This window comes from Equus caballus, chromosome 18 (assembly GCF_041296265.1).
Source record: "Equus caballus isolate H_3958 breed thoroughbred chromosome 18, TB-T2T, whole genome shotgun sequence".
Lineage (NCBI taxonomy): Eukaryota > Metazoa > Chordata > Mammalia > Perissodactyla > Equidae > Equus > Equus caballus.
The window spans coordinates 50,557,115-50,570,285 of NC_091701.1; the positions used below are offsets into that span (position 1 = coordinate 50,557,115).

The following is a 13,171-nucleotide window of genomic DNA, read 5'->3' on the forward strand; positions in this document are numbered from 1 at the left end:
TCCCTAAGAATATGATGAGTTAGTCTGAACTTTTCTACTTATTTATTATTGATCACAGGATCAGAGACATAAATAAGGGTAAACTGAAGAGGTTCTTGTGTTCACAAGTGTCATATAGGCTACAACCCTGGGTCATAAAGGGTTTACCCATTGGAGCCCTCTGTCTTAGGAGACCTTCCAGTCTTGGGCCCTGTTTTTGCATGGGAATTCTTTCCAGCTACAGTGGTACACATTCTTTGGCTCCTAAGGGAGATTCTGTCCTATCTGCTCTTAGATTTTATGTTTTGGTTTCAAACCACACTATACTTTTCCTCTGGTCACCTTCTTCACCTTCTTTTGAGTCTTCTCTGGATGAGAAAAGTTGGTTCTTCTCTGTCCTCATCCTCAGGCTCCAGGAAATGCAATGTTCTTCCCTTTGTTTCTTCCCTGGATTCCCCTGAGCTCACTCTGGACCTCCTGTGCTGTCAGCTTTATCTAAAGGTTGAGTTGAGAGCCAGCCCTGATGGCCTGGTAGTTAAAGTTCACACTGTCACTGCTTTGGTGGCCTAGGTTCATTTTCTGGTTGTGGAACCACACCAACCATCTGTCAGTTGCCATGCTGTGGTGGTGGCTCACACAGAAGAACTAGAAGGACTTACAACTAGAATATACAACCATGCACTGGGGCTTTGGGGAGGGGGAAAAAAAAACCTTGGACTGATTTGCTGATCTTTCTAAGCCTGCATCTGGAGTCTCCTCACCCCTGTATCTCAGGCAAGATGGCATCAGCCCTCTCGTCCTGTAGCCCTACAGTCTCTCTGACTTTGCCACACAGAATTCATGCCCATTACCCACTTCAAAAGGAGACTGAGTTTCTGGTTCTAAAACCCTCCAAGGGGCTTCTTTCCTACCTTCTCAGGGCTTTTTTCCTTTTAACAAACACTGACTGTTTCTCTCTGATTGATAGCCACAGATCTACCTCCATGAGTAAGGTGCTGCTGGTTCTCAATTATCTGTTTCCAGTTAGGACCCCACTTTCCCACCCTAGGTGTGAAGTTAGCATGCAATTTCAGTTCTTGCCAGTGAGACTTTAAAACGCCACCACATGCAATATTTGTCGACTTTATGAAAACTGAAATTCAGTTAAATATGCCACCAAATGGGGAGGTGATGCTTCACTAAAATTACACATGCAATGTCAACTTTCTCAGCCTGACTTCTTTTGAGGCATTAGTCATCTTGGGAAAATGCCTGTTTTTGTCATAGTCCTGTCTTCCAGAATGGAAATTTCCTTCCAAGGCAGAGCACCATAGGCTCCGATATTTAACCTATAATTAGTGTACCCTCTGGAGGATTTTCTCCTCTTGATGCAGAGGCCTCTTTGTCCGTCAGGCTTCTGTCTGACGATGATAGGAACTGCAGGGCAGCATGACACATCATGGGACAGGGAAATGTTTGCTCAGATCAAAAATGTTTAGATATTTTGTACCTATGCAAACACTTCCCAGTCTAAGGACTAAACTCACAAGAAACCAGCAGAAAGTATTAAAGACAGAGTATTAAAAAAGAAATGAGGAGACAGAAATCCCAACTTTTGATCTAGTTTTGCCCCAATGTGTGGAATAAGGTTGCTTACCCTCATGCTTTTCTCACCAAGTTCACCAGTATTTTTAGTTTTTGACTTTTCACTTGCTCTTTATCAAATGTGTTTTATTCATTGGTAAACATCCGTCTGTGACTCTTGATAAATAGCTCCCCCTTGCAGGCATCTGATTTTTTGGTTATGAGATGGCAGTTTACAGTGATAAGGCAGCTGTGTCTCAACAGCATTATCTTTTGGGAGCGGAAAGAGCACAGGCGACGCCAGTTCTAGAGCCCAACACAGAAGCCTGGCCTTTTTTCTTGTTTAGAAATATCTCTTTTTTGCCTATTTCTAGCAGAAACCAGGCTGGGAGATTGCAGTAAATAGCTACAACAACTTGTGTTTAATGTGGTGACACTAATGAATTCTGAAAATTAATCTTCAGCCAAGAAAGCATGATGGAAGGTACTAGAATTTCAAATTAGGGAATGGATTGGTTTCCTTCAAGGCTAGAATTTGCTTCCCTTTTCTTCTGGTGGACTTTTCTATCATATTCAAACCACCCACTGTGGCCTTGTAAATCCAGGTAATACATCTCATGGTAATTTTAAATCTTTTGTTCTTTTGTTTTGTCTTTTAGCACAGAGATAACCACACCTAAATCCAGATTTTAAAAAATGATTTAAAAAACCCCTGAGAATGAAAGAAAAAATTGCTTATGACCTTGGAAAAAAGTAGTGTCCCTAAAATTAATCCTCGTTCAATTTCTTTTTTCCAGAGTAAAAGATTCTGGAAAAAACTAAGCTTGGACAATGTATTTCCCCAGTTTGAGACACTGTCCTCTGCAGAAACAGTAGCCTACAGGTATCTCAAATCTGTTGGTGACAGTTAGGGGCTATGCATGTCTCCCTCAGTCAGCTGAGATGAGGACTCTGCTACCCATTCCAAAAGCCTAGTACTGATTTCTCACAACAGAGCTTCTAAGGATGTCATTTGCAGGGCCCTGGTGCCATTGACACAAAAAAGGGTCTGTAGCGAAGTAAGTTTGGAAACATGGACTTAAACAAAATTAAGCTGTTTTCTTTACCCCCATACTTCCAAGACCATTTAATATGCTCACGTGTGTTATGAAATTCCAGATGTGGTTTAGAGAATCACCAATGTTTCCCAAACCTTTTGACACTAGCTTCTCTTTTCAATGGAATATCTTACTTGTCTAGTGTTTCACTCAACTCACCTCACACTGGCTGACCCCCATTTCCCATAAAGAGGTCAACATTTTATGCAGTCTCTTGTTAAGAACTGTTTAATCCCTGGCTGGGGGAAAATATTCAACCTCTGGAATTTGCAATTTCTGGTTTAATAAGTGATCCTGAGATGAATATATATGATATAACTTCCTTAGTTTTCCGTATGTGATCTCCAAATCAGGTTAGAGGATTCTGTCTTGCTTTTAAAAAGGACACATAGGCTGTCAGGAGTTCTTATGGATTCCGGCAGTCAGTTCTATCTTAATTCACTAAATCCCTGCCTGGAAGGAGAGTAAGATGGAAACAATGAGCTGACAAATTTAAACAGTACGAGTTTTGGGCACAAAATTGCAAAGTCTTAAGCAATAAAGAATATACCCTATTTAAAGTTGATAAAAGGACTAAAGCCAAGAATTGTTTCTTAGGCATTCAAAGGAGGTAGTTTAGGAGGTGAAGGTGAGTGAATGTTCTGAGGGACTCCTGAGTTTCTGGCTACACAGCTTGCCTAGTCCGGCTTCTTGCCTTGCTGATCCAGTTTCCCAACTTTGAAATGCCTTCTACCTCTTCTTCACCAATTGAATTCAGTTTAGTTCCAAAACTTCCTGCAAACCCAGCTGAGTTCTCACCAGCTCCACTAAGTTTTCCTTGACTAGATTGCCCCCTCCTACACAGCCTAGTATTGTTCTACACGTTGCATCTATGCCATTTTTAACAACACATTGCAACCTAGGAGGGGTTCTCCTCTGGGACTCAGAGAGTTGGCTTCATCACTATCAGGACCTCACCTCGGTTTCCTCACCTTATAAAAAAAGGGTTAGAATAGAAAATCTTGATCCCTTAGCTCCAAAACCCTATGCTTTTGTGTGATTATTTTTTATCCTAAATATATTAGCAAACACTGCTTTTGCTTTTTCCTATGTTTCTCTTATCCTCTGTCTTACCAATTAGACTGTAGATCCTTGAGGAAAAGGGTCAGAATTTTTTATGAATTAATTTATTTTGGCTAATTCTGGTGCTGTGTAATAAATGTTTGCTGAACAGATGAAATGACCAATGACCTAGTGTCTAGTATTGCAATGACTTTCAGCCATATCTGCTCCTAAGGTAGAACTTTCCTCTGTGTATCAGTAAAATAATAATTCCATTTCAGTCTGGCTCTTTGCTCCCCATGAGAAAAAAGTATGCAAGAGTGTTTTAGAATAAGGCTATACCCTTAAGGTCTTCATGCCCTTCTAAAAATCCTCCAGTGCATTTGGATATGTCACAACTCTGCTTAGCATTCTTCCCTTATACTCTCAGTTTCAGTTTTGCTGATCCAGTGCTATGACATTCAGCCCACTCAGGTCTTACTGAGAGAACTAACAAATCCTCTTGATCATTGCTTCCAGAGAATAGAATGCCAACCATCTTCATTTTTTGAATCCTTAGGAGACAACAGATCCACTTGTTAGTTTATTCCTTGTCTGATTGTCTCACTTCATTATTTAGTCCTTATTTCCCTTACTCCCTCCGTGATCTAGAAAGAGAGATCCTCTCCAAAATATCAAATGACCTTACAACCTTGTTGGCAACCTTGCTCCCCCACTGGATGCCAAAATTATGTAAACAAGACATAGCACCTTTGATTGCATCCCCAGACTCCAGTAGAGATCTGTTTTCATAAGTCTAGAGTCCGGGTTCCCTGGTCTCTTGCAAACCCTATCCAAGGAGCTTTAATTACTAAAATACCAGAAGGACCTTGTTTTCAGGCCTTACCTGGAACACTGTCCCACAGAATCTATCCAGAGGAGGAAGGTAGAGGCAGCCGACTTTCCTGTTTACATGCTATGTATTTTCAATTGATTGTCACTCCTCCCACCTTCAGTCTCAGCCCTCTGAGTTTACTCATTTGAAATATTGGCACTAGTCAACAGGCAGTTGATGTTTGCCCCTGGTGCTTTTGCTCTTTCTTCCTTTTTCAATGAGTACCTACTAGTAGTCAGATGAAACTTCAACAGCTAATGCAGAAAGAAGGCCAAAAAAGGGAAGAGAAATATAAGGTGGGGAAACCCATTAAGAAACCAGTCTCCCCTTATTTGGGGATATACTTGGATACAGGTATGTCTATTTGGTAAAGAGAGACAGGCATAATGTGATCTGCCCAAGATCACTGGGCAGGCTTAGCTGTGGGACCTACTGTTGCTGGACTCCAGTTCTACCCGTGCCCTCTCAGGCTCCAGGCAGTGTGCAAAGTCACCATGTCTGTCATCAGTAGGAACTTTCAGTGGACATGGACTATTTTTATTTTAGCAGTTTTCATACACCTTCCCTCAAACCAGAAGGACTGGGCCATACACCTGTATAATTGACCTCATAACTACAAGGAGGTTCCTTTTTTTTTGGATGCTTAGGGGAACATTAGCATTTATTTTCCTTTGGTAGTAACATATTCATACACAGATAGAATATACATGGAATCCAGGGAAAGTTGCTGATGTAAAGACATGAACATAGTATTTTTAAAGCATGTGCACTGATTTCTTATTTTTGATAGGAAAAATAATAGATTATATAAAAAACCCCTGAACCCATAAAAGTCAAGTGATTGATTTCTTCCCCTGGCAAGGCAGAGGTTGTATTTATAATTGTGCAGGCAACAGAATGGAGATAATCTAGGTTCTTTTGGCTTCTCTAGCAGAAAGCTCCAGTTCCAATAGATAGGAAATCCCATGAATCAATTCTAAAATGGACTGACTGGGAAATTTGCCAAATATCTTTTCAGCACTGGAAGGTGAGGGGTGTGAAAGTGGTTTGGAGTGAGAACTGCAAAGGTTAAAGCCTTTTTGTAAATCCAGAAGTTGAGGATTGTTTTAGGAACTGCTTAAATATTTTGAAAGATACTCAAGATGAGGCTGAGCTTTTTTATTTGTCAGTGCATTTCATTATTTAAAATATGTTGTGTTTTAGATGTTGCTGGTATGTCACTATTGGGAAAACTGTAAACATTTATTTCATGGAGTGGGAAGAATGGCATCCAGTATTTATCCTAAGCCTCCAATGTGAGCTAAAGACTGATAGCTTAAAAGGGTGGATGTTGAAATTTCCTCTTCCATCAAGGGCAGCTACTCAGAATGGAAATGCAATGGTAATTGGAGGGGTATTCATCAGATTCAATTTCACTAAAAATTTCCTTGTGTCAAAATCATCTTTAATAACATAGAGCATACAGTAAAATGTACTAAATCATTGTTTTCTTTGAAAAGGGCATGGAATCTGAAACAGAAAGTGGTTACACCGGTACAGTTTTAACCAATTAACCACAGAGGAGTTTAAATGCAACCCAATTTTTACCGTTTTGAATGGATTTTTTGTTCCCTGTTTGCATAATTCCATTCCAATTCATCTGAGTTATGTTGTAGTCACTTTCTGTTCTGAGGTTTTTCTGCTTCTTCAGAAGACATGAGAAATTAAGGTATTGGACTTTCTCTCTGATGGTTTCTTTATGATTATTTTCTTTCCTAAATGTGTTTCGTCCACCACCAAATAGTGAACATTTCATATATTAGGATTTCATCTAAGGGATAGTGTATAATTTTCTATGCTTCTAAAATAAAGTATATAGACTAATCAACTGGACTCCATTGTAAACATTTTTCTGTAATGAAAAGTCAGACAGAAAATTCAGTCTGATCAATCTATTTTTTCAGTGTTTTGAGTATGTCAAATTAAATTGAAGGCAAAAAATGATTGTGTTTTCAATATGTACTTAAACAAACTAAAATAGACATCTGATGTTTTAATTAATTCAACTAATAGAGAATTTTTTTCTGTGTTCTGGTATGTTGGAATAAAGAAAGAGCTATGTAAGGTTGGTGACCAGCTTTTATAAATGTGTTTCACCTCCCCCCTCCCATATTCACAGGAGAACTGGGTGTGTAAGATTGTGCTTTGGATTGTTTGTTGATTTTTGCGAACAGGTGTCTTATTAAGGATTTTGAAAAGCGGCCTTCAGTCACTCATCTCCTCGACCACCCATTTATTAAAGTAGCCCACGGGAAGGTTTTGTTTCTGCAACAACAGCTGGCCAAGGTCCTCCAAGACCAGAAGCATCTAAACCCTGTTGTTAAAACCAGGTATGGTACTCGGTGTCTTCCTGCTTCCTCTCTCTAGTTATTTATAAAAACAGCATGTCATGTGTTTTGATTTGCCCAGCATTATCACTGGTAATTATCACATCTCTGCATTTTTGAGAGTTTCATTTACATGACATTAGGACTCCATGCCCAGTGGATGAGAGCAGGAGAGCTTCAGAAACAAGCTACCCGATTGTGCTTTTATGGCTAATTTCTCTCAGCCATGGCTGAAATCTCACTCTGTGTTCGGTTAGCTCTAGTTAAAAAACTACAAATATATATATATATTTATATTTAATATAAATTTGAATTTTTTTCTTTTCTTTTTTTTTTTTTTAACCAATAAAGGTAACTGTGTGAAAGCAGTCACGGCTGAGATTGTGTGAAAAATCTTTACTTGGCCGTTGCAGATCGGAGAGCAGAAATTGTAGGCCGTAAAGTGATTTTTGGAAAGATTACAAGTTAAATGCTGGAGACTTTTTCTCTAATGTGCTCTGAGACCGTTTTCTTTAGTTAAAAATTCCTTAGAGGTAATTTAGTATTTTTAAATGATTATTTTCTAGATATTGCCTATGCTGTCTAAAGCAACTGTGTTTCTCCCTCCCCCACCTTTTTTTAAAGGGTACATTTTAAAAGATAAATGTTTATTTTTAGGGGCAATTGCTTAAAACAGTATTCCATGGTTGTCTCTAAGAAATAAGTCTTCAGTTTATGTCCAGAGGGTGGCACAATTTCTCTTTAAATCATTTTTTTGAATGCAAATAAACCTGCTTCCCCAGCTTAGCAATTATTTGGTTTTATAAAACTGGCCAGGATACCGATAAGCTTTAATCCATTATTGTTAAAAGAACATTGGAAGGACTGGAGGTGAAGAAAATAAAACATCACAAGTCACAAGATCTGGAAATACTCATGTATTCTGCAGAGAACTGTTTACAAATCAAAAAGCATCAGAACTCTTGGAGCTGGAGGCATAGTTTCAAGGTGACTATATCTTGTCGATTTTCCCCAACACCACCAGGTTCCAGTTTGGATACTCAAAACATTTTCTTTTCCTACTTTTTCTCCTTTTCCACTATCATTTCTGTTTCTATGGCTTGCCTACAGGGGTAGAGAAAAGCAGAAAATTTTTGTGGCTTGGTGCCTTTTTGAAGCAGTAGGAACTTGTGTTTAAGCCCTAGGGAAGTGAAATCCCCTTTCTTCCCCTGCTTTTGTTCCTATACACCAGCCACTGCCTCTCTACCACCCACCTCCACACACTCAGACACACAGCACCACCACCAAAAATGAAGATGAAGTAAAATACAAACCAAGCAAAAAAGCAAACCCAACGTTTACATGCTCTAAGTCAAATCAGATGTCTCTTCCTTGTCTCTCTGTTCTGAAATATGCTGCAGAACAGTTTCTGAGACTTAGTTTGCAAAGTTACTCAGCTTTTCACACTTGCCCGACTTTGCCTGTCCAGATGTATGCTCTCTTTTTACAAACTTTTCTCCTTTACTATAGAGAATCAGACTCCAGGCTCTGTCACCCACTTTCTCTAATTTCTCTTTATCTTTATTAACTCCTTTGATGTCAAAAGCCTCATATGGTGGCAAAGGCTTCTTTGTAATCTTCGATTTCACTCAGGAGTTTGTGTTTCTTTGAACAGTCATTTAAAAAAATACAACCTCACAAATAGATTTCAAAACTAAACAACCACTTCTTTAGGAGGTAGGAAAGTTAATTCTAAGGGAAACACAATGCATGTAATTGACACTTAACCTGCCACCTATTCCACACTCTTATTTCTTCTTAGCAAGTGGCAAGGAGTTGGCTACATCTGTATTTTTTAAGCCTACCCAGAACAATTCTCAAATATGTTTGATGCTGGTAATTTAATATATTTAAAGTTGTGAGTTTCCAAGTTAATGTGGAAAAAACAAAGAAAAATTGAGGCGAGTGCATAGATGAGTGAGGCAAATACCTATCATCATTTTTCTGCATAATTGTGATCACAGCAGATGGTACAATGTGGTGGTTAAAACCACTGGCTCTGCCAGATTTGAATCCCAGCTCAGTCACTTATAGACAAATTATTAAATTTTTCTGTTCCGAAGTTTCTTCATCTATAAAATGGGGGTTATTTTGAAGATTGAGTCAATACATAAAAATTAATTAGAAGAGCATTGATAACAGAGTTAACCCTCAATTAGTGTTAGCAGTAGTAGTCAAAGTGGTGTACATGTTCTATTTAATTCAGTCTTCCATTTCTTTTGGCCTTAATCTGTGCAAATTCATCTCTATTTACTTACCAAAGAACATCATGAGAATAAACTGTACTGAGTTACTTAATCTAAAAAATACTATTCCTACTTCTTATGTAAAATCTAGTTTATTCATTTGTTCATTCAAGAGACATTTATATGTGTGTATGTGTCAGGCCCTCTGCTGAACAGAGGAACTACAAATGCCCATCAGATACAGTTCCTGATAAAGAGCTAGTAGTCCAGTGTGTGAAACAGACAAGAATCATGTGAGAACAGCTCAGCATGAAAAGTACCTGGATAGAGGAATTCCTGGCGTACCTCCTGGAGCACCTGAGAAAGGAAGACTCCTGGAATTGGTGGGAAGATGGTCCTCGAACTGTCCTGAAGAACAAACAGAAGATAGTCAGGAAGGGAGTTATTCCAGGTAGAGAGGAAAGAATGAGCAATGAGCAGAAGGCAGAGGTGCAGAGGATGGAGAGAGTTTAGGGGGTTTGGTGAACGATTAGTTGGCACTGCTAGAACATTGGAAGGACTGGAGGTGAAGAAAATAAAACATCTCAAGTCACAAGATCTGGACATACTCATGTATTCTGCAGAGAACTGTTTACAAATCAAAAAGCATCAGAACTCTTGGAGCTGGAGGCATAGTTTCAAGGTGTTTGGTTTTTCAAGAGACAAGGCCATTCAACATGAGTTTCTTCATAGTACCTCCTCTGCCCCACACCCTCCTCAAATGTTCTGGATGTCTTCATCTAACCTCTCTGTGTCTTTCCCAAACTAGAGGTTTTTCTGAGGTCAACTTTCCTCTTAGGCCCTTGATCCCAGACCCTCTTGCTTTCTCTATTACCTTCTCTTTCTTTATTTACAATGTCTCCCTCTATATAAGATCCTCTCCTTCACCTGTCTAAGTTTTCCCCATCCTTTAAGAACCTGTGTTCTCCCCCTGCAGCCCCCTCAAACTACCAACTTCTCTCTCCACTGGGCAAAGCACTAAAGTGGTGAACAGAATATTCCCTGCCTCTGCAGGAACAGTAAGACAGTGTTCCCTATAGGCTGTTAGGTCTCATTTTTTTCTGCAATAACCTCAAAACTAAATAAGTTACCCCACCTGGGGGGCCCAGGACTGTTTGGACCATGGAAGAACCCTACTTTGGGCAGAAAGCTGGAAGCTTTGTGTAATATCTGGAAGTACTTGGCATTGCATTTGATAGGCTATGAAGAGAAAGCAAAGTCTTTTGACTGGTCTCTGTCTCTTACTGTCTTACAATTTCTGTTTGATTGCAGTCTGAACCAGAGCAGGGAGGCAAACCCAATTTGGGTAGACCCTGCAACACTTCTCTCTTTCCCTAATCTCTCTCAACCAACCACCACCAAGTCCTGACAACATAATTATCTTAATATCTTTTGCTATTTGCAGTTGCCACACTGTGCTCACTCATCTCTCTGGCTCCAGCCTCGCCCACCTCCATTCCATTCTCTGCAATCAGAATGACCTTCCTGGAGCACATCACTGTTTGAAACTCTTATGTGGTTCCCGAGTGCCTACGTAACATATCCAAGCTCCTTAGCCCATCATGACCTGGCCCTTGCCTGCCTTGTTCACCCCTTCATCCCACCCAGGTTCTAGCAATGCCAACTAATCGTTCACCAAACCCCCTAAACTCTCTCCATCCTCTGCACCTCTGCCTTCTGCTCACTGCTCATTCTTTCCCCTCTGCCCCAACACCACCAGGTTCCAGTTTTGGATACTCAAAACATTTTTTTCCTACTTTTTCTCCTTTTCCACTATCATTTCTGTTTCTATGGCATTCAGGAGAACATTTGGCACTAGAACTTCTCAAAAAATGTACCATCACCGCCACTGCCTTTCCCATCTCTCATTTCTAGCAATTCTTAGCAACAAGAAGTAGAAGTAGAGAAAGCAGATACTGTAGTCTTCTTTAGGCTGGTGACTGGCTTGGATGGACATGATGTTGGGACAAGGGGGCATGAGAATCAAGGTGAGTAACAGAGTATCCTTGGGGTCTTTTTGGAGTATAGAAGAAAGGGAAGTCAGAAGTGGCATCTTGACTTTGAGTCTGGGTCTGGGTTAGGGGACTGGCAGTTACAATGAAGATGAAGAGCAGATTCAGTGAAAGGATGGTGAGAAAAGGGATTGTAGAACTGAGATCCTGGGAACTTTTGAGAGATAATTCGGAACTAGTCATGGCTGAACTTGTGAACAGCTTCAGTGGAGTACAAATAAAAGTTTTAAAAGAGTTGACAAGTTGAGGGACCTTGAGATCACAGTGTGAGAAGAATTAACAAAGTGATTGGTGGGAGATGGGAAAACTGAAGACTGATATCAAAGGAAGGGATAGAGAGAGAGGAAAATGGGAGTCAAGTGCTGGAGATGATATACAAGAATGGTGTGAAAGTTTTAAAAGGGAGAGCTTTCTTAGGAAAAACTATGGTTGAAAAAAGGCAGAGGGGAGCAAGAAGGATGCCCCCTTCCCCTGTCCTCTCACATGGAAGGTGAAGCTGGGGCAAGAGCATTATGGGGAAGTGGTCCATTTCAGTCATGTTGAGGAGATAAATGTGTATTCAAGAACAAGGCTAGGAATCATGGGAGCTTGTTCACTATAGAGCAGAAGCTGCACTGTGCATGAAGAAGGGCTTGAGTGGTGAGGCCCCATCGCACCTTTCCTAGGCCTAAGCATTCTAGCTCTTTTGAGTGATGCAGTTTTTTGGAAAGCCAGACTGTGATCCATTCCCCTTTCACATTATATATGTGAGGCACTTGTGGAGAACCAATATTGTATTATTTGATATTCAGTACCATTTCCTGATGCTAATGATAGTGTATGAATGAAACCATTGGAGTTTAAATTTTTCTAGTAATTTATTAATTTTGCCAAAGCGTATATTCGATTCAGGTACAATAGAGTGGTTATTAATCAAGGCTTACTCTCTCAAGGGAGGTTAAAAAGCACTAAAATTCTGCAAACAGTCGTTTGGAGCTATGTTTTTACTTAACCTGTCAGGGATGCCTTTAAACAATTTGGGCATTTCGTTTATGTCAGCTTCCATTTCCTTGACCTTCAAAAGGACTTGTTCCCCAAACCAGTTTTGCAATTCTCAGAATTCATTGATATTATCTGGTATGTCATGTCCCTATTAAAGTTCAGAGAAGTAGATGTAAAAACATGGTTTTTTTTTTTTATCACTTCACAAGAGTTAGTGGGAGAAGAGCAAAACCACTGTCTGGAATGTGACTGGAGGAGGGAAGGTGCTGGGTTGGCTATGCTGTGCCTTCCAACCTCCCATCATGGACTCAAACTGCAAGCCTCAGTAAAATTACAAGATCCAGCCTCTCATTCCCCTGCAGGTGGCTTGGGACTAGCTGAAACCACAAACGTTAAGTCGTCAAATGCCATGGGTCTCCTCTAAATATTACTTGGTGGAAGAATTAAGTTGCTGGTTGTTTCCTGCTCTGTTTAATGGATTTTGATTCTCTACCCTTGCAATTTGCCTGAGGTTGATTAAAACAATGACCTCAGCTTTTCTGATTTCTTTTCAACCTGCAGCAGTGACCTTTAAAAACAGATTTCTCACTGCTTAACTGCCTAGCTCTCCCCAGTAAGCCTTGCTCACTCACTTGTTCTTTTACCTGCAAACATGCACGTGTGCATGCATGTGCATGCACACCCTCCCCCTCTCCCCATTATGTACACTGATGGGTTCCTGGGCTTCTGTGTAAATGGATGACTTCTGAAAGATTACTTTATCAAGTGCTGAAGATGCTTGACACATAGAATGTTAAAGATGCTCCTGTTCTCCTAACAGACAAGAAATAAATCCATATTCTAATATAATTAGTATCTGCTGTCTGCCTATATCTATGTCTTGTCTGTCTATAACTGAGTGAATGAATTAAGATTTAAAATTCTCCTAGTGTCACTGATTCTTGCTGCCTAGAGAAGGGAGGTATATCAAATACTTATGACTGATGATAAGATG

General features: G+C 40.0%; 1 protein-coding gene across 18 annotated transcripts in view; it reads left to right on the forward strand.

Annotated features, from left to right (window-relative positions):
• MYO3B (myosin IIIB) overlaps positions 1-13,171 on the forward strand; it is a 409,714-nt gene that overhangs the window by 165,061 nt on the left and 231,482 nt on the right. For 17 of the 18 annotated variants that reach the window (XR_011428262.1, XR_011428261.1, XR_011428259.1 and 14 more), the window contains one exon: positions 6,768-6,923. The exons of the other annotated variant lie outside the window; for it this stretch is intronic. Coding sequence is in view for 13 of the 17 variants with exons in the window: in XM_070241194.1 (XP_070097295.1) it covers positions 6,768-6,923 (156 nt within the window). In the remaining 4 variants the exon portion in view is untranslated. The remainder of the gene's footprint in view (positions 1-6,767; positions 6,924-13,171) is intronic. 18 annotated transcript variants of the gene reach the window in all.